The sequence below is a fragment of the Toxorhynchites rutilus genome, chromosome 1 (genome assembly GCF_029784135.1).
Source record: "Toxorhynchites rutilus septentrionalis strain SRP chromosome 1, ASM2978413v1, whole genome shotgun sequence".
Taxonomy (NCBI): Eukaryota; Metazoa; Arthropoda; class Insecta; order Diptera; family Culicidae; genus Toxorhynchites; species Toxorhynchites rutilus.
The window spans coordinates 23,281,961-23,306,314 of NC_073744.1; the positions used below are offsets into that span (position 1 = coordinate 23,281,961).

General features: G+C 40.4%; 2 protein-coding genes across 3 annotated transcripts in view; one reads left to right on the forward strand and one right to left on the reverse strand.

Annotated features, from left to right (window-relative positions):
* Positions 1 to 18,973, forward strand: part of LOC129769884 (uncharacterized) — a 35,646-nt gene extending 16,673 nt beyond the window's left edge. The window contains exon 2 of the mRNA XM_055772398.1: positions 17,710 to 18,973. Within this exon, the coding sequence (XP_055628373.1) occupies positions 17,710 to 18,309 (600 nt within the window). The 3' untranslated portion in view covers positions 18,310 to 18,973. The remainder of the gene's footprint in view (positions 1 to 17,709) is intronic.
* The window catches only part of LOC129769870 (uncharacterized), a 348,536-nt gene that overhangs the window by 189,431 nt on the left and 134,751 nt on the right, over positions 1 to 24,354 (reverse strand). For both annotated transcript variants that reach the window (XM_055772387.1, XM_055772379.1), the window contains one exon: positions 22,541 to 22,674. In XM_055772387.1, the coding sequence (XP_055628362.1) occupies positions 22,541 to 22,674 (134 nt within the window). The remainder of the gene's footprint in view (positions 1 to 22,540; positions 22,675 to 24,354) is intronic.

Below are 24,354 nucleotides of genomic sequence, written 5' to 3' on the forward strand. Positions count from 1 at the left end.
ATTTTTTTGGGTGTATAGAATTTATTAGAGTTTTCAAAACTGTTTTCAATTTATTATCAAATACGAATTCGAAAATTTTCGTTCATACAATAATATTTCAGTACTCAATGGTCCACAACAACGTTATAGAAATCAAATGGAAGATAGTTGATAACGTTTATTGGATTTGCTATCTTTGAAAAAAAAAAACAGAAAGAAATCGATTTCTCATTTCTTCTGGATATTTTTGTCCACTACATCTACATACATCGAAATACAAATTTCTCTGTAAAATATTCCGTGTAAATCCATGTGAATTATGCTTTAAAGAGATTTATATCCCACCTTCATGCGTTGATATTTCACAATTTTAAAGCATTTCAAAAATCACCTAAAACTTCGACTTCGCACTCTGTTCCTTAATTTTTTTTTCGGGTGTGAAAGTGTTCCATTTCCATTTTCGATAAATTTATTAATTTTCCTCCTACAACTTTTATACATTTTGGCCCATACCTTTTCTCAGACTCTTTTCCGGCCAACGAAAATTTGGCTGAAGATGGTATTCTCTATCCAATGAGTCTTATCTCAAAAATGTGTTTTGGGTCATTTCAAATAACTTTTTTTCAATTTTCTTTAAATTAATTTATTTCCCCCATACATGTTGTATAGGTTTTGGGCTATAACTTTTCTTAGATCCTTTTCCGACCAATGGAAATTTGGCTAAAGATAGATGCAAATATTCTGTAGCGAATAAGTACTATCTCGAGAATGTGTTTTGGGTCCTTTCAAATAATTTTTTTTCAATTTTAATTAATAATAAATTAATTTAATAATTAATTTCTTCCATACATCTTTGCTTATACCCTTTTTCGATTACTAAATTTGTGGCTGGAAGATAGGTAAAATAACTTCGATAACTCTATTCGAACAACTTTTTTTTTTGGTTTTCATAATTCTGTAAATTTTCCTATATTGACCCATGCTCACGTTTCAGTCTATAACTTTTCTCTGTCCCATCAAGGAAAAAATGAATTATGTGTAAAGATGAATGATTCAATTCTCTATCTAATAAGCATGATTTTGAAGGTTGTTCCTTGATAAACAATCAATTTATTTCAATTGAAATAATTCATTATTCATTCAATCCAGCAAGACGTTGAACAGAAACTTGCACGCAACAAAAACTTTTATCCGCTAATTTCACAGAAGTCCGTGAGAAAGGAACGCGAAACACGAGAAATCTCGTGAGCGGTCCGCAAGGGTTAAGTTCCTACAGAATCAGAAATAAGTTAATGGAACTAGATAAGTTTTCCCGTCAAATGCATCCAGTTGCATATGAATAAGCGCATTCTTGGAAGAGTTATGACTATTGAAACATTTGATTTTTGTCTATCCCCTGTAGATGTGATTGGTTTGTCTCGTACTGCTGTTTGAGGTGACGGCACTTCAATGGGTTGATCAATTCTTTCGAAACTGCTGATAATGTAAACTTTTTTTCTTCAATTTTTTTTTCCAAATTCCATCAACGATGATGAATCATCATCAAATCTAGTTTGAATGTTCCAATCCTCTAGTTGCCATCGGCATTACCAGTTTCTAGAGCAAATATCGCACATTGAACATCCAACGTTTTTTTCGGCCAAGCTCCGGACACAGGAAAAGAAAACTAGCACAGCTGGAACGCTTCCGTTCATCCAGCTGAACAAAAAAAAAACACATACACATCTCGTGGACTCGTCTCGCAAGAGCAGCGACAGCAGCAGCAATGGGTGGTCCTTTCGAGCGATCACTTTTCCGAACGATTTCAAGCTGTTCGCTGTGTTTTTTTTTCTCTCTCGACATTCTTGGGGTAAAAAAAGGAACCGAGCGCCAGCAGCAGAAGCGTACATCATATTGAGAGTGCTGTCAATAGAGAGTTTGCTGGACCCCCTCTCTCCACACCGTCGCGACATCAACCATATTTTCATCGTTTGCATCCGATGAGGAAGACGACGACGACGGCAAGGATGCCAATGATAGGAGCAACTCCGGGTAGACATGTTTGTTTCCATTCACAAAATCCCTCCTCCCGGCTAACCCGGCTTAAATCCCGCCACACCATTATGTATCGATCTCTTATCCTATTCATTTATTAGCGAATTTGACAGTGCCCTACTCCTCCTCCTCCACCACCACCCCCGGAAGCTGGAGAAATTGGGAATAAACGGGTGAATGTGGAGCGTTTTTTTTAGCTCGTGCGGGATTATGCGATCATCGGCGCTCGTTATCGATGGATTGGTTTAAATTGACACAGCGAAGCGAGGATAATTTGTCGGAAATTTGGCTTTAACAAACATCGAACGATGTATCGATACATATATAGAAAGGATGGTTACTCATTTCCCTTTCCCAATTCGGTTTTTTATGCTCCATGAAAAAAAATCATTCGAGACTGTACAGCTTCTCGACGCACCGACAAAAGCAGCACGAAAAATTGTTCCACAGAAAATCTACAATGAAATCTTTTCTGTTCATTAGCTGAACATATCGATTTATATCGATTGCTTTTTAAAATGATTGAATTATTTAACTTTTTGAACATTGATTTGTTGGTCTGTAATTGACAATGAAAAAGAGAAGGAAAACTCGGGCTCAGCCGCCGTCCCGCCGTCATAAGCGCCGGCCTCTTGCAAACAAACTTGTGCTCCATCGATTGGCTGGTTAGTTTGAAACATAGGAGACGATCCTTCAGTTAGTCTCAGACGGAAAACAAATGAACACATGAAACACAAATTTCTGCATTACTCGAGAATTAATCAAGCAAACGAAACCAAATTTGGCATGTGAAGGTTTTAGGGTGCAATGAATGTTTTTGCGGCGGTTAGATACTCCTCCCCCCTCTCTTAGGGGGGCTACCATACAAATGAAAGAAGTAATTTCGGCATTACTCGAGAATTATTCAAGTAAACGAAACTAAATTAGGTATATGGAGGTTTTAGGGTACAATGAATGTTTTCACGGTGATTAGACACTTCACCCCCTCTCTAATACAAATGAAACACAAATTTCTGCATAACTCGAGAATCAATCAAGCAAACGAAACCAAATTTTGTATGTGGAGGTTTTAGGGTGCAATAAATGAATCTATGGTGGTTAGATACTCCTCCCTCTCTAAGGGGGAGCTGCCATACAAATGAAAGACAAATTTCTGCATTACTCGAAAAGAAATCAAGAAAATGCCAAATTTGCGAAAGTTTTAGGGGACATAAAACCTTTCTATGGTGAATAGACACTCCTCCCGTCTCTCTGAGGGGGGAGAGGGGCTGCCATACAAATGACGCATACATTTCCGCATAATTCAAGGACTAATCAAGCAAACGGAACTAAATTTGGCATGTGGAGGTTTTATGGGAAAGAAACATTTCTAAGGTGGTTCGACACTCCTCCCCCCTCTCTTAGGGCAGGCTGTCATACAAATGAAAAACAAAATTTCTGCATAAATCGAAAACTCATCAAGCAAATGGAGCCAAATTTGGCATGTGAAGATTTTAGGAGGCACGAAACGTTTCTATGGTGAATAGACACTCCTCCTCCCTCTCTAAGGGGAGAAGAGGGGAGGAGTCTGTCTTCATTCTATCATATTTTCTGTATCAAATATTGATTCCATGTAACGGAGCAGTTCTGCGATTGGACTCATGAACTTGCGCTTTGTAAGAAAACGTGAATGTTTGAAGGTATTGATAACAAAAAACAAATCGCGTAGCTAGTGAATAGCGAGAAGTCTGGGTTACACTTATTCCCAAGGCTGGTAAACGTGTCAGGACGACTCCCAAAGCGTATAGACCAATTAGTCTAACATCTGTCATCTTAAAAATGATGGAAAATATCAAATCATCATATTTGAACAGGAGACCATTGAACAAATTTCAATTTGTCTACCAAGCAAATAAATCAACTGAAACTGCATTTCACAAGTAAATTTCAAAAATAGAGTAGTCTTTTGACGCTGAAGAATTATCACTCACAGCTTTTCTTGATATTGAGGGAGCATTTGATAATGCATCCTACAACTCTATAAATAAAGCTATGAAAAAATGTAGTTTTGACATGTGCATCTCCAACTGGATACACGCCATGCTAACCAACCGACTAATAACAGCTAAATTAGGAGGATCTACTCTAACAACGAAACCAACTAGAGGTTGCCCTCAAGGAGGAGTTCTGTCTCCTCTGTTGTGGTCCCTAGTTGTCGACCATCTTCCTAATAACCTAGCTAATTTAGGATACGAAGCAATTTGTTTCGCTGATGACATAATCATCTTAGTGAGGGGTAAATGTGAGTATACTATTTCCAATAGAATACGAACTGCCCTTAATTACACACTTAAATGGAGCAACTTGGAACTTAGTGTCAATCATTCAAAAATAGTCAAAATTCCATTTACCAGAATAAAAAATGTAAGATTCCACCTCTTAGATTGGGAGGGGTACAATTGGAGCTTTCAAAACGAATCAAATATTTAGGTTTCATGCTTGACTAAAAACTAAATTGAAACGACCAACTGTAGTATTTTACATACTCCAGTTGATCGTTTCAATTTAGTTTTTGGATAAGCATGACTGGAAGTTGTAGTAGTATATTCGGAAAAAAGTGGGGACTAAAACCGAGAATGATTAACTGGATTTACTCGGCAATTGTGAGACGCAGTCTAACATATGCTCCGCTAGTATGGTGGCTCAAAACTATACAAATATCAGCTCAGAAAAAGCTCGATAAACTACAACATTTTGGCATGCTTATCAATAACTGGAGCAATGACCAGCGCACCCTCCAAAGCCCTAGATGCTCTTTGATACCTTCTACCCTTGCACCAATATGTGCAACTTGAAGCGAAAAAAGGTGCTCTTAGACTGAAACGTATAAAACATTTTCTAGAAGGATCTCACAGGGCATTTACAAACCCTGAAAGATTTTCAACTGAACACTATTTGTATTTGTATTTATTTCTCAATTCAATTCAAATTCAATTCAAAGAGTGAACTATCAAACGAGCTGAAACTGAACCAATGGATTCCAGGCGCTGACCCTTTGGTGCGCAAAAATCGAAAAATTTTCAAAGGCAATTCTTTTCCCGAATTATATTTCACTTTCCAATTGAGTAAAACGACGTCCATCATGAGGCAGTTGCTTCTTTTCGTACCTAAGTGAAATTATACTGATAAATTTGAAAAAAGGGATATTTTAGGAGCGCCATTTTCATAGTTTGCCAGGGGCGCTGTCTACCCTCACTACGCTGCTGCTTCAAGTTACGCGTGATTAAACCACAGCATTGCTGGTTGATGTGGAAATAAGCTTCGCAATAACCACAACGTATTGGCTCAAGATCATTGATAACGATTTGACATTCTCCGCATATTTTCTTAGACATGGCGTTCGCAGACATGAAGCTTAACAGTTTTATTAATTCCCAGTAGATGTCGCTTCGGAAAAAACTGGCGTGGAAAGCAATACGCTTTTGTTGTTCTGTTATATGCACGAGAACACTATAGCAAGCATGAATGAAGACTGTTCTCTTCAAAGTGATTGAATCCAATCGCAACGAATAGGAAGAAGGTGGTCCCAAAACACGTCCAGGATCCCTCGTGTTTTATCCGGATAGATCTGAAATTGCTAAATCTACGAGAGCTGGGATTACCGTCAATTCCAATGGGACAGTGGCCTACAGTTTTTCAAGCAGAAATACTATTCTATCATATACAAATATTTGTTTGGCTATAAAATACAGGTATGCCAATATCTGTATCTTCTTAGATAGCCAAGCAGCTCTTAATGCAATAAAAGCATGCACATGTCAGTCAAAGCTAGTTTGGGCCTGAGCCATTTTGTGGATTATCTACATCATGCATGAAGTCTGAGGTCAAAACCTGGGAAATATCAATGATTGAAGCCAACTGGAGGGCTCTATCAACACCAAGACAATCTAAATTTTTCGTTTAACCTTGTGACTGAATAACACGTAACCTACTCAGCTTGAATAAGGCAGATTTGAGTACATTGACCGGTCTATTGACCGGACACTGTCCGAGCAGGTTTTACCTTAAAAAATCTGAAAACTGGCAGATGATAACTGTCGTTTCTGCAATTTCGAAGCTGAAACTTCAGAACATTTACTGTGTCAATGCAATACACTAATTCAGCGGAGACCGCGGATTCTTGGAAAGGGCATTTTCATGCTTAACGAGATTTGATCTGCTTAGCCAAAAAAAGGTAAGGAACTTTATAAAGGAAGTCATACCTTCGTGGGGGATATGCAAAGTTCTGGTGCGACTATCACTTATTCCCTGAGTGATGGAACGAACTGACACTGCATACATAGCAAACTGGAGAACACTACAATAGATCAAACTAATGGTTGCAGTGGTACAATGCTCCTACAGAAGAAGAAGCAGTCTACCCGATTTATTGTTGAAAGCTAGCTAGTTACCTAAAGATTGACACGTGACTTCGAACATTCCAAAAACAGATCTAACCACCCATCCCACTGTGGAACGTGTTGTGTTCAATTTTCCATATGTTAAGGGGTACAATCCGATTGACTCCTTTCCCCGGCGAATCGAATTTTCAGTCGATTGATTGAATTTATCAGATTACAGTCACCACGTGCAAAACAAAAAAAGCACCATCCGTCAATCGTTCTGATGGAAAAATGTGCACAACACACACACACACATATACGTGTAGCAGGTTGTCACGGTCGTAATAGCCTGTCAAGCACTCGAACGTGCGTGTGTGTGTGGGTGTGCGTGCGTCTATAAATAAATCCGTAATAGAATTCCCCCCGAATGATTCCGTTTGGTCCAATTTCGCACACACATCCTTGCCTAGGCGGCAGCTTATGCCCCCCGGAGGGCAGCAACTTTGGGCCGTTTTATCTCCGTTGAGACTCCACCCCCTAAACACATTTGCCATCCGCAGAGGGTTGTCTAGGTTCATCAAATTCTTGCTCGATAAAACACGTAACCAGCCGTTTCGACGCTTGCCCGCCGGCTTGTTTTACCAGGAAAAGACTGTTCACTCTATGTTCCTCAAAGGAAAAAAAAAATGAGAACAAGAAAGATGCTCTCCTCGTGCTTATGTCACACGGAAGGAACGTCACACACGTACATAAATGTGAAATTCCATCGATATCATATTATCGTGTCCATTTTGCTCTCCCTTCTTTCTGGCGGCTTCCCACGAAACGGAAGCAAAACACAAAAGGTTAGCTGGTAGGATTGGTTCGCTTGTAGGAACTTCCCCCGGGAGGCAGGCCGCAACGGCCTGGCGGTTACGCTCGAGCGCAAATTCTATCACGTGTGAGTTTTATTGTCATTTTAAGCGTACGCCATCCATATTTGGTTACTTCTTCCGGAGTACCATCTCATGAACCATCCAACCAAACCCAACCAATAACAATAACAAAAACAGCACAGCACTAAAGCAATCACAATCAATTTTCATTTAAGCGCTATTCCTGCTGCCGCTCCGTGTGGACCAGGACCAGCCGACGATTATGTTTCTCAGAGTGGCAGGAAAAAATAAGAACGCCGGAGGGTTTGTCGTTATGGCAGTTTCGATGTTGTGGGAGGAAATGGTGGGAAAAACAATTTGCTAGAATAATCCTTAGCCGGCGGCAGGCGGTCGGCGGAAGAACCGATAGCAGCAACTGTAGCGTAGCCTAATCCAGTCCAGCAGTTGAGTTTCGCACTATTCGCGCGCATATCTTCGGGATTCCAGTGGAATCGGATGGAATATTATTGCTGTCATCCGAATCGACGGTATTGCAATCGGGTCCACCTTCGACTCAACTATGAATCAATCACGCCAATAAAGCCGTTGTGGATTATTGACGAATACTTTTCGAGGCGAAACTCACACAAGTTTGACGCTGTCAACCGTTGTCAGTGATTTGATGTCGGCTTCAGCGTCCGTTTTTTTTTTTCGACGAACCGTACCGTCATTAGGGTTAATCCTGTTGGAGGGAAGTTTTATTTTGGGATGAAAACGTTCTCGGAATCCATTTTGATCCAAAATAAAATGGAATCGATTTGCTGGATTGGCAACGCAAATCAGTTCGAGTGGAGACCATAAAATTGAGGGTAAACTCGACACCCTTAGGGTTTTCACATATTTGCCATGTTTCTTTGACTTCGTATTGTTACAGGTTCTTTCTTAAACTCTACTTAAACCAAACTGCAGAATCTGTTGAGTTATCGAGTAGAACTTGAATTTTGATTTCATACAAAAATATTATGTTTTTAGGCGAAATAAATAGAAGTGCGTGTAAAATCAACACCCTGCAAAATCGAATGAAAACCTGTTACAACAATTTCCTAGTATTAAGAGGCAATACATATACTATGTGAATACTTGAAGAGGGGGGAATGTTGCAAATAATACGTAATTGGATAGCAAAGACAACAAACAAACTCATGTATTACGACTGTGGAAAAAGTTGTTCACAGATGTTTTATTGAGCCTCATGCCGTTACTGAGATTTACTGAACGAATGGTTTCGAATTTCGGCATCTTTAACGATGTTTTTTTGTCAATTCATAAATACTGTTTTCAACTTCGACCATTTCAACGTTGGTTCTGGCTGTTTTCGGCCTCATATCAGCCCAACTCTGTCGTTTTGTCTATAAAACATAAATAAAATACATCTATAAAAAAATTAGGACACAAACCAAGTGTCCGATTTTACCCTGACTGAAGGTGTCGGTTCCACCCCGAATGGACTCACGATTTCAAAACAAATCTTTTGGGTATCGATAAGCAACTAAACCACCTGCCATTTTACAGAATACACTGAACAATGATCTAAGATGAATTGGGCTCTCGAAAAGTATCCAAATTTTACAAAATTTTCCGACTAGAACAATTGAATTCCACTGGCGAAATTTTACATTAGCTTCGGAAAATATGTGAAAAATAGCTTTCAACTGGAAAAATCAGAGGGTGTCGGTTTTACTCTGATTTCCCCTATTTAGCCCTAGAATAGCACTCATCCACCGCTGGTTTATTTTTTGCTGGAAACTGGATGAACTATATTCTACGTACAGCATGTTATAGAGAGAATATTTCTCCTCGGAATGATTATCAAAAGTAAACAGCAATTCCGATTCTTTCAAACTCGAAAGCGAACGCTCACACTGTCAATATTATTGTCAATATGATGACATTTGAGAGCATGACAGCTGAACACAGACGAAGAAATCCGAATTTTATGATTTTCGAACATTTCATATAAACAAATGCATGATTTTGACGTTTTACCTCACGGACTTCGAAACTGAGTTGTCAGATTTGCAGGCATGTTTATAAATTTGGAGACATTTCATGTTTGTTTGTCTTTTTTTGCGAAAGCACTTGACTTTTACGAACTTCTGAAAGTCTGGGATGCATTGGTTTGGAAAACTTAAATGAAAACTTTCAATAGAAAAATACGGTATTTTTCGCAAAACAAATCAAACCCTCAAGGTAAACTGACAATGTGATATTCAGATAGTGAATGAGAATGTGTATAAAATTGAAGAATGAGAAGTTCTGGGGAAATCACTCGCGGAAAAAGGTATCATGCGTTAATTCAAGATATATGGTGAATAAAAAAAAAGCTTATTTACATTATTTATATAGTCTTATTTATACCGGGGCTCGGCAAAGTCATAATCAACTGAGGATAGTCATTTCCCTCGCTTTCAGATTTACTTTAACGCCACCCGGTGAACATTTTGAGGATGAAAAAAAACACATGTGCCAAAAAAAAAAAAATTTGGGCCTGTCTGAGTTGTGCAATTATTATTCTCATTCGTCGAAGTTGCCAAATGTGATATCGCTTGTGACGATTATTTTCCCACAAAAGTGACATGTGTTCTTGGTATGATATATTTACAGAATCTTCGCAATCGATTGAACAGAATATTCCATATTCTCCAATAAAATTGCAGTTATTCATCGTCATCGAATATAGTATGTAGAGAAAGTACGTTTGGTTGAATTTCATGTTTTCATTCATTGGCAATACTGTACAATTGAATGCAAAATTATTTTCATAAGTTTTATAATATTTCATTCTGATTCAACAGAAAAGTAGTCCTGAATCGAACCCGAATTCATTGTTATCGTTGCCCGGTCATTTCTCTAGCGCACTGAGAGTTGAATTTGGGCCCGTAAGAAACTCGACCGAATCGCTCTGGGCGACGAAAGTGTTGAACTCTTTCCAAAACTATCTTCGTGTTTATCTTTCAAATCCCTAAGTATGTTCATCCAAGGTTAAATACTCGCAGGTAGATTGAAAACTTCGATAATATGTCATTACGCACGAAAAGGTAACTAAAAAGCTACGAAAATTGTCAGATGTAAACAACCAGTTATCAAAACCGAGGGGTACATCGATGAAGAAAACACGGTAAAACAAATTTACGCATGTGAATTTTGTGCCCATCTCTGGCAAAACTCAGGATCCATAATTCCAGTTTATAAATTTTTCGAGCTGCCCACGCTGTTTATTGGAATGTTTTGAAATGAAGAATTCTAGATTACGTGCATCGTGACGTTTGCAGAAGCTTAGTTTTGTTGTTGATATAATCAAAAAAAAAAAAAAAAAAAAAACCGCTCGACGGTTGCCGAGAAGTGATGGATAGTGAGAATACTAAAAAAGAATCATTGAAGGGTCGGAAATGCGAGCGAATCGTCAATTCTTTTCAGACGCCCGATTTAAGTACTCTACACATACAACGTACCATCACTGTCCCGTCAACTATTCTCTTGGACTTATTTTGTCGACGTCGAAGTTGCCGTTGCTGGTGTATATGAATGCGAACATGAGAGAATTGGGATTGGGATTATTTCATTCGATTATGTTGACTTTACGGTGACGGGACGTTGTATGTGTAGCGCACTTTATGTCCTCTAATCCTGGAAATGTTGCGAAACGCGGAATACGTTCTGCTACTCTTGTCAATCTTCATCGTAGAAGTTCTGTAAACTCATCCAATACTAAATTGATGCTTGTTAGATTTAAAAAGGTTCTGAGATTTACATTAAAAAGTAGCAGGTTCTGAGCCTGGGAGCTCAGACGTAAGTTTGACGTAGGACTGTAATTGTTCGGAACAATTATTTTTTTATGTAATATTTTTCATTGTTCAGAAATCTGTTATTTCGACTGAATGTATTCTGTCGCAGGCGTGATACGCGTGACCACAGTGCAAGTCGAAAGAAATTTTTTTGACGAAAAATGCCCCGGCCAGAACGGCAGTTGAACCCGAACTCCCGGCATTATAATGTGGGACGCTAACCAGCAAATGGTTATTCTTATTGACGTGACTAATGAATACAAATCTACCTCTTTATTCAACCTTACTTCAAACCACACTTCTACTTCCCCCTGACATGAATCTTTTACCCGCGTACACAATCTTATTTTTACGTCCATATAAAGTGGAACGGAAACTTGATTTCTGATGCAAAAAAGTAGTTACACCATTTATGGACGATTTTTTGTCTACCCACCGTGAACCAACGTTCAGGTATGCTATTAAAGTCGTCGCGTAAATAGCGTGCAAAACAACGTGCAGTTTGGGGGGAATAGAAAAAAATAGTTCACTTCGTCTCCGAGTTCTATTTTGTGAAAAAAACGGCCTCATATCAACAAAATTCATAAATTTATCAGTGTTTCTGAACACAACTCTGCGCGCTATTTTTTTATCCCATTTGTTTATTTTAGGCTCATTAGTATATTACCTGTAACAGAGCCCAATTTTAATCGTGTACATGTCACATGTTAATCATATTTATAAATATCACATTACACAGTTGCCATCTAGGCGTAAGAGTATTCCTTCTGTTCTTTCATTATCCAGTCAGACCACCGGACAGCGGAGACAGTTGATATGATCATTGTTGTGTTATTTATAGAACAGCAGCCTGATGTTTCTTGCAGAGCAGAGCAGTTGTATGGATGATTCAATCTTCATTCGACCGTGGATCGATCACCATTGCTGATGATTGTTGCGTTGACGTAGTTATTCTGTAACAACACAAAGATGGACAATGAGTTTTGAACTCACGATCGGTCGCTTACCAAGTGAACGCGCAACCAATGTGGCTACGAAGACCCCCCGTGCGCTTTTTTTATATGTGTGAATAATTTTCGTGTACGTCATGAAAAAAATCTACCTCACCTGTAGTGTATGGCAAACCAAGTTGAACTCAAACATCGATACATGCATACGTGATACATGAGAGAGAGAAACGAATTCATTTTGGGGGTAAACACTTCAATATGCATTGAAAGTCCATTCAACGTGGAAGAATAAAATGAGATAGATTTGCGATAGATTTTTAACGGAGTTTGCATTTGTTGTCAGTTTCAAAATTCGGTTTGTTGTAGTATGTGTTAACTCCACATAAAGTAAGTACTATTTTGGAAGTTTAATTTTTTTAATGAAAGTGTTCCTCAGATGACACTCCCGGTTCCGAAACACCAATCGAACCCAAACAATCACATAGGGTGCATGTATGCATTTATGTCATCACCGCCAATCAGTATGCATCGATTGCCATCCGAGAGTCACGTTCGATTTTGCATTTCAAGCTGAACGGGGACTGCCAAACACTGTACCGTGTGCTTCCGCCACCAAAACCCGCCATCGGAAGGGATAGAGATTCAACATCTATTTCACTTTTTGATTGGTTGTTATGCAAATGTTGTAATGAAATTCGTGGTATCTTCCTGCGACTGGGTGTGGTTCTGTGTCTGTCTGTCGGAGGTCTCAATCGGTGATTGTGAGCTGCCATCGTTTTGATTAATTGACTCCCAAAGCAAACAGACCGGTAGGCGGATGATGTGTCAATCGCGAACGATTCTACTAGGAGGCAGCTTAATACGGTTAGGTAGCTGAACAGCTTCCAACGCCGAACGCATTCCTGGAACGCTCTCAATTATCCACGGATGTGAATAAACATGGTAAAGAGTTAAAAAAATCGAAACCGATGTTTAAAAAAGCATCCAAATTGAGATGCGTACTCATCACCACAACACGCACCTTGCTCCACCGGTCCCCAGGTGGTATACATTGAAAACCACCTAGTGCGAGGGTTATCGATGCCTCGCTGAAGGCCAAACAAAAAACGCAACTAGAGCATAACAGCGTTCGGTTCTGCCTGCGGCCGGTACCTAAATTGGGTTGGATATTTTGTGCGGATTCCGGAGTTTGCTTGTTCCAATATTAGTTTATTCTATCGAAAATCCTGCCGGGATAACGAGCGACTGACGGAAGAGATTGGATGGCTTACAGATTAATTGGTGACCGGAATTTTTCGAGAGTTGTCGCCCTCGTAAACAGTGCTTGAACCATGACTGGTGGGATCCATAATGTTACTTTCTAGAAATGAACGGTTCGGTTCGTTGGTGATAGTCCTCAATGCAACCAGGAGCTCTTTGCCCACAACCGAATTCCATTTATACTCTGAATCCAATCCGAACAGAGCGCTGCGCGGCGCCGAAGAAAATACATCCGTGCCATCCGGTTTGTGATTTTTCGTCGAGGAAGCATACACGGGAAAGCTATTCAATTTTTTTCCCCCGAGATGCTGCTCATCCACACCGTCGTCTGGGACAGGGTGTGATCCATCCGGATGGGTAGGTAGCATGCTTCAACCGAAAACGTTAATCGTTTGCATTAAATAGTTGATGAAAAAGCTGCGCAAATAAAAGTCACTTGATTTGTGTTACAATTGTTATGCAAAACGTTCCTCTTCCGGATTGAATTTCGCTGGTTAGCTGGGTTGGCTCGGTGCGAAGCCGGAAAGTGAATGGAAAATCCCATAAATCTCATCTGATTGTAATTTCGGCGAAGAGCGGCGAAGCGGCGGTATCAGAAGGAAAGGATTAAGTATGCAAATTTCTGGCTATGGTTTGCATTTCATGATGTAACGGAACGGGGGCGGCTCGCCCCATCGCTCGAATAGGTGATGATTAAATGCACAAAGGACCGGGTGGGAATTAATGAGGAACGGTTTGGGGATGCGAAGCATCGAGCGGAATTGTAATCAGTGTCCCTCCGGTCGGGGAGGATGTGAATATCAATCCGATATTCGAACCGATTTTCTCCATTGGATTGGGTGGTGATATTTTTTTTTCGCCAGAAATGAATGACACGTAACTGGATCTAATCAATTGAAGCTTCCTGAAGATATGTCATACTTTGGTAGGATTCTATCAGACGCAATGCAATGAGATCTTTGCAGGATCGATTCCATTCGTTTCGTTTATCACGTACAGCCTGTCTGAAAGAGAGACCCAGCAAAATGTCACCATTGCCAGCATGTGCGGAGGTGGCGTTTTGTTTCTGCGATCAAATCACAGATTCATTTTAATTGAAATGGTAGAAACGTGACATTTTTGGACCGTTGCCTACTCTCATAGAAGGAGAAACAGGAAAAAAAAGTCTGACCCTTCCCTCGTTGTTTTCCCCCTCGGCCGTTGAATGGTTAAATGGCGAGAAAAACAATTATAATTTCACGCTTGAACTTCCCTAGAGGCTGGAAGGAACCCGGAAAAAACACAGGAATTTTGCCTTTAAAGGAACAAAGGATAATGGGATTCCACGCGAAATTCCTCCAGTCAAAATGAAAACCGAAAATATTTTGCTTTCCTGAAAATACGCGACACAATACGTGTTAAAAAGGTGTTGTATGCTGAAGCACTTTGCTTATTATTGTTATATGAAATGAGACTTAACCCGAGAATGCAATCGGTTAGCGTGAATCCTGAAACCAGCAAATCGGAGGGCATTTATTTTCCACTGGGTATTTTTGATACTACAGCGCTGGCAACCCTAGAGAACGATCTAGAAGAGTTTTTCTATTATTGCAAAACGTGAAACAGTCAGTCCATACTATCCCACATTGTTAGAAAGACGCGAACAAAGTTGCTATATGTTTTTTTTCGATTTAATCCATTCATTTCACGCGTATTCCATTGATAAAACCTTCATCAGGTTATGGACCCAGGTAGTAAAACGGTAAATCGAAGTTTGCATTAAAAAAAATGGACAAAAATTGCCGATTTTTATGGGTTTATCTTCACACGCACTGACGAAACTACCCATGCAGCATCAATCATAGTAATCTATGAGTCAGCAGAAAAAATTTGACAGCTCCATCAGTCGAACTCTAACCGTGATGGCGGAAACAGTGAAGCTACTTCTTTCAGATGTGTGCGCGTTCAAAGAACGGTACTCCGCCGCGTCGAAAACGGACATCGTGTGGCACTTTGTGGACGCCGGATAGCCCGTTCTCGCATCTGCAACATCTTGGCACTGTTGGACAACAATCAGAGCATTGAAAGAAAGCTCGGTTCCGGACGGACGACGACTCTGAGCGACAAGAAGCTCCAAAGGATGCTGAAGAGAAAGATCGAGGGAGAAGTAGCTACATCGCTGCGTGCGCTTGGTCGGGAGGTGCAACCGGCCAAACAGTGAAAAAAATTCGAGGGGTTGTATCCGAGAGACGACCGCATAGGACGTAGGACTACGCAATCTTTTTTTTTAATTTTTGGTTATCATTTCGGATATTATTTGCGAATACGTCGAAATTTCATAAATAACTCTTTAGTAAAAAAATCCGGGACTCTGAAAAGGCTTAATGGCTTGCGTGATTTTGTAGAATCATTTCGAGAAGCAATGATTCTTTCTTGCCTTTGAGAGAACAATTCATTAATTGGTCATATGACGTAATTTATTTTTTTATATCAATGCACGCATTGCACTGAGTATTTAATGAGAGGCATTTTCCGTGCATCGCCATTCAACAAACATCAAACATGCGTCTAACAGATGCACACAGTTGCAGCGATAAAAATGAAACATCGCGAGAATGACCGTTTATGAAAAATCGTTTCGCGACTCTCGGTCAAAACCGTCAACAAAGCTAGGAGTTTGTTGCATCAAAACAGAACCGATGCGTACGAGAGCAAATACGAATGGCAACCAAAAGTATCGAAGGTGTGCTATTCACATGTGCAGAAAATGAACAAGTTCTAAATTTCGCGCAACAAAAACAAGCAACACACACAAAGCCAAACACAAATGGCTAGAAGCAACTCAAATGAAATATTCGCTAGCGTTCGCAGCTCGAGGGGTAGCATTAAACACAAAACGAGCAGAATAAGCGACTTTTTGTTGTTTCGGGCACAGAAAGATTCTGAGAGTTTTCCTCAGAGGAGATTCAATATTTATACGCTAGCGACAGCTTACTTACTATGCAAGGGTATATTATTCTCTTTTTACTCTCCCCCTTTTTACTATTCTATTCTAGCGGCTAGAGACGTCAGTTAATCTTTCGATTAATTCAAAAAATCGAATATCTGAAATTATAATCGAGTAATTTTGTATCGAATATTTTGAAATCAAAATATGAATACATCGAATAATTGTCATTGTAATCGCGATTCATTAAAGAAGGAATTTTTCTCAAGGTTAATGCATTTTTAGGTTAAGAATTAGGCTATATAATTGTTTTATCCAACATTTTTATATCCAACTATCTAACATCGACAACCCGAGTGACCACGCGACCGGAATGACAACGTGATACGTGATTATTACAAGAAAAAAATATTCGCTCGATTAATTGAATGTTGAAAAACAATAATTCGAATGAATCGAATATTGATAAAATGCCCCAACGATTGATCGATAATCGAATAAATGAAAAATTTAGACTTCACTACTAGCGGCTGCATAAGTTGCCCGTTATTGACAGCTCAGTTCGGAAAAGCACACAAATGGACTGAACAAATGTATGGGGAAATGGGAGTGCTTCACATTTTCATCAATTCAAACCATTCACCATGACGAATGTTCCTGTCAACTGCCGGAAGACCGCTCGCGAGGGCGTAGGATTTTTTTTTGCAAGTTAGCTAATATAATTACCTTCCATGGAAAATTTATCAAACTGAATTATTTATCTCTGTCCATTTTTTTAGGCAAACGTTTTTTTTTTAATTCGATTTAATTCGATTTATCAACCATTATCACGGAAAAAACAAAATAAACATCAATGTTTCCTTACAATGAATAAAATTTTGTTTTATGAGCTAAATATTTTTTTATTTTATTGGGTCATCCGACTCCGACTCCGACTCCATAGCCCTGCTTGAAACATAGTATTTTTCTATGAGAATGTTTTGCAAAGATTTCCAGGAATATTCCAACAATTGTACCTTCTTAGCATGCAAAGAAACCGAGGTCAAGCGATATCAAATTGATCAATATTACGGCATTCTTGTCAATTCAGAAAACTCAAATACAATGAGAAATCGTTATATAATTTCAAGGTATATTATCATAACCAAACGCACGACATTGCACATACAGATTAAAAGTAAATTCTCATTTTATATCAGCAGCTATTAACAAGCGCTGGTCATTGTATAAAAAGAAGCTAAATTACTCAAGTGCACTCCCACCGGGGGAGTTCGTTTCACATTCATGCAATCCACTGCTGCTCACTCTTTTTAACTTTCCACCGATGATGATGATTCCCATTAAATATTCATAATTTGTTCCATTTGCGTTGATTTTTACTTCCAGTGTTCATTAGTTGTGCAAAAAGCACAACTCCCCATTGCCGTACTGTTTGCACTGAATACATTATAACTACTGCGGATGGAACGCTAATGAGAACTTCTTTTTTTTCCATTCCAGATTCTTCTAGTATGCGCGGTGTGCGCCTCGGCATTCCCAGAGCCACCCCGCGGCCGAATTGTAGTTCCGGCCAAGCAGCTCCAGCTGCCCGAACAAGAATACGGTCCACCGAAGCAAGAGTACGGCCCCCCAGCGGCCGAATATGGCCCACCGGCCCAAGCATACGGTCCACCTGTAGCCGAGTATGGTCCACCCCCGGTACAGAAACTGGTCACCAAGAACGTCTACGTTCACGTTCCCCCAGAGGAGCCAGCCGAGATCATCAGAAGCCCCGTCCTGGAGGCACCCATTCCCAAGAAGCACTACAAGATCATCTTCATCAAGGCTCCAGCCCCTCCGGCACCAATCCAGCAGCAGATCCCACCCCAGCCACAGGATGAACACAAGACTCTGGTGTACGTGTTGGTGAAGAAACCTGAGGACCCCGCCCCGATCGAGATCCCACAGGCCGAGCCAACCGAACCAAGCAAGCCCGAGGTGTACTTTATCAAATACAAGCACAGCGAAAACAAGGAACCAGCCAAAACTTACGGCCCGCCAGCCAACACCTACGGACCCCCATCCGCACCCTCCGGACCGGCTCGTTTCCAGCAATTCTAGGCTATCACACGCATACATAAACCACGCAGGCTTTAGGATGTGACTTAGGGCTATTGTTACTTGTTACTCGTTGTTTGTTATAGTCCAATGGTTAAGAATAGATTAGGCGGTGAGATTGCATTCCCCCATGGTAACACCCGTAGCCCGATTATAATCAGAAATTGTTCCAAGCCCCGTTCCCATCCCCAAACTCTCCCAAGCAAACAATGCGTCCCGCAGTCTCACCTCAGGCACTAGATTTCATACACAGTAGATCGATATCCTTCCAGGCAATATCCTGGGAGAGTACCAGTGTTTTTAACCCCCGGATCCTACCCCAAATCCGCCCTCTTCCCCCGGTTGCCGCTTAATAGAAAGTGTGTAAATATTGACTTTTCTATCGAAACGATAGAACACTGCCATACCTCCATACACCCGTTCCCCAGACCTTCCCGATAGCAGGGCGGCCACCAGCAGAATTGAAACGTGACAAAAAGTTGGCAAGGTGCAAGCGACCAAACACCTCTGACACACATGAGAAGAACTAAACGACTGAGGGCAGAAGAGAAACAGAAACTAGAAGTATAATAAAAACGATTTGTTGAGAGTAAATATGGCTTAACGTGTGAGTCTGTGCATTAGTTCCTTTGTTATAGTTTCACACTCCCACTAGTTGGACATATGATTCGCCAGGTGATTCGGAAAAGTTCGATGGTCTGAGTTTCAATTGCATCTCAAAGTGCTTCCCATATGAAACTTCGGATCTCTAATGTTTCTTGGTTCGAAGTAGTTCGAAGGAGTTCGAGTAGCAGCAGGTCGAAAGTTTTTTTCTGACGTGAAATTTTCAGATTCCATCAAATTCCACCACAATAATCGTTATATTTTTAACATTACAGTAATAACATAAGCCCCTGGCAATATTTATTCATTAATAAAGCGTATAAAACCATATGTTTGTCCAAATGGTGGCATCCCGCAATCGGAGCCACTCATCACAATTAGCACCACTTGCAAGCAGTGTTGCCACATTTAAATCTGTACCAAAGGGTTAAAAATCTTTCTCATCTGTACTTTTTCATTAAAAAATCTGTACGAAAAATCGGTACCTTCGAAAATATTCGTTGTAGAGAAAACTCTATTTTATTAACATGAAAAAATACTCATTTCTTTACTACAAATATTACATTTACATTTGAAAGACATTCGAGGGTTTGATGATGCTTATACAGGGTTTTCCAACTTTAAATTCCGTAAGTAAATTGAAATAAAACATACTTAGAATTCGAATTTCGATGAAACTTTTATTTCAAATTAAAGTTTGGATTATGCCATTATGTGTGAAATACAACATCATTCAAATGTCCACCTAGGGCTTCCTCGCACACCTTGATCCGGAACAGGTAATTTTCGATGACTTTTCGGCGCATATGGGGCGGTATCTCGGTCAAAGCTTCACGAATGTTGTCTTTCAAATGTTCAAGAGTTTGCGGAGAGTTGGCATAGACACGGTCTTTCGCATAACCCCACAAAAAAATTCTAGCGGGTTCAAATCGCATGATCTGGACGGCCAATTGGCATCACCAAAACGCGAAATTATGCGTCCCTCAAATTTCGTTCGCAATATGGCCATGTTCGGTCGTGTTGTGTGGAACGCGGCGCCGTCCTGCTGAAACCACATGTCATCCGTTTCCATATCTTCAATTTGTGGCAAAAAAAATCGGTTAACATGCGGCCATAGCGCTCACCATTCACAGTTACCGTCTCGTCGTCCTCATTTTCAAAGAAATACGGCCCGATGACTACACCAGACCATAATGCGCACCAAACAGTGACTTTTGGCGGATGCAATGGCCTCTCAACAATCACGTGTGGATTTTCTGAGCCCCATATACGGAAATTTTGGGTGTTCACATAGCCACCGAGCTCGAAAGGTGCATCATCGCTGAAGAAAATTTGATGCGAAAATTCAGCATTTTGCTGCTGTTGTTCGTTCACCCAATCGACGTATGCCCGACGCATTCCATGGTCACCACGCTCTAATTTTTGTACCAGTTGGACTTTAAATGGATGTAGGTGCAAGTCCAAATGCAAAATTCGCCACAATGATGTGTTTGACAAGTCCAATTGCTGAGCACGCCGTGTAATCGAAACATTCGGGTCATCCTCCACACTGGCAGCAACAGCAGCAATATTTTCGGCCGAACGCACATTACGATGATGCACAGGTTTCACAATATCCGCTACGGATCCAGTTTGTTCGAATTTACGCACTACATTAGCGATTGTGTGCTCTGTAGGCCGTCCATGACGACCAATATCCGTCCGTAATGCTCGAAAAACATTTGCCGGTTTTTCATCATTTTTATAGTATAATTTAACAAAATTAATACGTTGTGCGATGCTAAAACGATCCATATTGTAAAATGGTAGACATTCAACTAACGATATGACGCTTTGGTTGACAGCTATGTCAAACGGTTGTCAGCACAGGGCTGTATACTTTCGGAAGCCCGGAATGGAAAACCATGTACATAGTTTTTCTGAATCTAGACTGCATACGATCATTTATTAAAATTTTCTGCCCTCGCGATGTTTAATCAAAAAAATGAAATTATAAAAATAATTATAAAATGAAATTGGAAAGTGTTTTCTAAGAGTAAGGGAGAGCATGAAGAAAAGCTATATCCATCTCGGTCTGGGCCGTGTATGTGGCAAAGTATGCGGAAAGCTTATTTGTCTCTTTTTTCGCTCGCTCATCTTGATTTCATATTGCTATACCATATATATTGTACAAATGCTATACCAGTATTTGAGAGACATGACATTATCTGTTGTGCTCCCTTGGCCGAGTGGTTAGCGTCATAGCTAACATGCCGGGTGTTCGGGTTCGATTCCCGTTCTGGTCGGGGGAATTTTTCGTCAAAGAAATTTCCTCCGACTTGCACTGTGATCACGCGTATTCTAGAGCTTGCCACTCAGAATGCATTCAAGGCGTGTTATTTGGCATAGAAATCTCAACTAAGTACTAATAAAAATGACGCAAGTAATACTACGTTGAGACGGCGAAGTTCCTCTAGGAACGTTAGTGCCATTGAAAAAAAAAAGACATTATCTGTTATTTTTAGGCTCATTTAATGTAATAAATCGAGATGACATAAAATGTACTTAAAATTGGTTTTGGGTGTGGATCTGGGCAATCGATTTTTATCAAGCGCATTACGGAATTTGAAACCCCTATGATCACGGTGGCACCGTCCGACGCGAATTCTTTCAGACGATCCTTGTAAGGAATTCCGTCTTTATGAAACTGCTCAATTATTGCATTGTTAATGCTTTTATGATCAGCAGCACCATGAGATATTGCGGCGTAAAATTCGTTATGTACCTCAATGTTGCTTTGTTCAAATGTGAGAAACTTTACACGCGGAAAAAATCTGTACCAATCTGTACTTTTTGACGAAAATCTGTACCATGTACCGTACAGAACTGTACCGAAAATAACGAAACAATCTGTATCTTTCCAGAAAAATCTGTACGAGTGGCAACACTGCTTGCAAGCACCAGCAACCAAATGCACGTTCGAAAATAATTTGTAATTAATCACAGCGCGATAGTATTGAGGTTGGGAGGTAACTTAATCACACTGTGGGACCGTTTCACAATGGTATCAATGGGCCCGGTACGCGTCCCCGATCACCTGCAAATTCTTCCCCACGTGTGGGGGAAAACTCCGGCGAGATAAAGAGAGCTTCTACAGAACTATGTCAGTAATAATATTATCATCTTCATCATAATTATCGGCCTCGAAAGCTACACCACTGTGTCCTAGAAGAGCTCGTCGTTCGTTCGCCGCATGGAACGCGCATCCTCGCCTCCCCATGTGTTAATTAAAAAGGAATTATGTCCGGCACTAATGGCACTAATAAATAACCTTACACATCCACTCGCTCTCTGTGTCTCTCTCGCCCGGTGCCGCCCCCCAGCATCCCTCCCACAGGTGTGCCGAGAGTTCAGCTCAGTGATTGCTGCTCGGCTGTTTTTTTTCGCTTCTCTCGGAATGGGGCTTCATAATTAATCACTGGCGCGAGCGCGTGCTTAACCATAAATGAGCCCTTGTGGGCTGAGTGTGTGTGTGTGTGTGTAGAAGGTTTTTTTTACGGCTTCTTGTTAAGAATTTATGCGCCTCCGTATCGAATGAAGGAGGAGGTGGAGGATTGTAACTTCAAGTGAAGAACGAAAGATAGCCACTTACCGTCATGCTGTTTAGCAGGAATGTGATTGTTGCACCCGGCTTGGACGGTGGTGTCGAACAGTTTGCCCGCAGGATGTCTCCGGGGTCGTACTTTGTGTGCTCGGTCCACAGCGTGGGCGGTGAGTGGGGGAGCTCTGGAAGAGGAATAATTGCTGATTGAGTGTCTGTGGTAATAACAGAATTTTGGAATAATTAAGGTATGGGATACAGACTCGAGGATTGTTCTTTACAATGTATATAAAATCGATTTCAGTTACACTCAACGCATTTCTCACTATTTACTATTCGCAGTAAAGTGCTTGGTAATAAAAGAGATTTTTGACGTAGGACCACGTCTTTCAGTTTTAAAAACGAGAATGTTACGTTGGAGGTACAAGGTTTCGAGCGTTAATAATCCTTTGCCGTCGAACTGGTATAATAATCACTTTATTCGGAAGATAAAATTTCTAAGAGTTATATGTTTGTTACTTATTGACCCAAAAACATGTTCCAATAGCTCAAACAATGCTTAAAGAATCCGAAATTTCACTCAGTTATGATTGTTTAGTGTTTGGAGTATGTTCACGATAACAGACAAAGCACTGTGCGCTTCCTACCCAATCCGTTTCTAATATGTTACCGGTCTGAACGATACATGAAAGTCGGGGACACTTGTATTCGTATGCACACCGGAATGTGTTTCACTAACACAGACACACTATCAAAGAGCCTGGGGAAATCGTCATTTCTGATACATGCAAGTGGCGGGTGCTCTTGTACTCGCTTGAATTTTTGCAGCCCGGAATGTGCTTTCCTAGTAGGACTGCTGAACTACTTCTCTCTGATGTAAACACGGCAATATTTGTGTTTACATCAGAGATCTCAAATCGCTCGCCGATTTGAGACGAAAAACATCCGTTTTCACCCATGGGGAAAAATAGATGAGAATATAGGAGGCGAGGGAATGTTATACACTCACTTCGATTCTCGCGAGAAATTCAATGCCGATATTTATTTTTTATCGAGTTATGATTGCCGAAGAATGTTTTCGTTTTCAGTGACTCCTTGATTTCGATAATGGTTGCTGAAAACATTGCATGAAAACGTGAATGCGGCAACATTGGGTTTCATCGTGAAGTGAACATGAGATGGATTAATATTTGTACAATTCAGACGCTGTCCAAATGCAGATCGTTTGGACGCTGTCCTAACAGACTAACGTTGGTGAAGTCAGCTTTGATTTTTTGCTCCATATTTTCAATACCTAATGAGAGACGAAAAAGCATGCTCGTTAAACTTCCGAGATAGAGATTTTCCACATCTCTTTCTGTATGAAAAAGAATTTTCGGTAAAAAGGAAGAGACGAAAATAAAGGGTGTGTCACATCAAATTGCATCATGGAAAAAACGCTGTAGAAATTTAATTTTTAGGAATTATATCTTCAGCTTTCGCTTATAATCAGATAAGAGTGTATAGATCACGTTGGCCATGCTTCACTGTCAATTTTTCGTGAATTTGGAAAAATGTCGTCGAACGAAAAAGAGCGTCGTGAATTAATCCTGTGCACTCAGATCCGAGAATCCGGAGTTGTCACATCGGGACATCAGTAAGATGCTGGGAATCGTCCAATCCACGGTCAGCAGAGTGCTAAAACGATACTTCGAGAACCTAACCATCGACCGGAAGGTGAAGAACGGCAAAAATGGATGCTCCGTCAGTGAAAAAGATCACAAGCGCGTAGCTAAGCAGTTTAGACGCGATCCGAGAAGTTCGGTCCGGGATGTCGCCAATAAGCTGAATTTGTCAAGTTCATTCGTCCAGCGGACCAAGCAGCG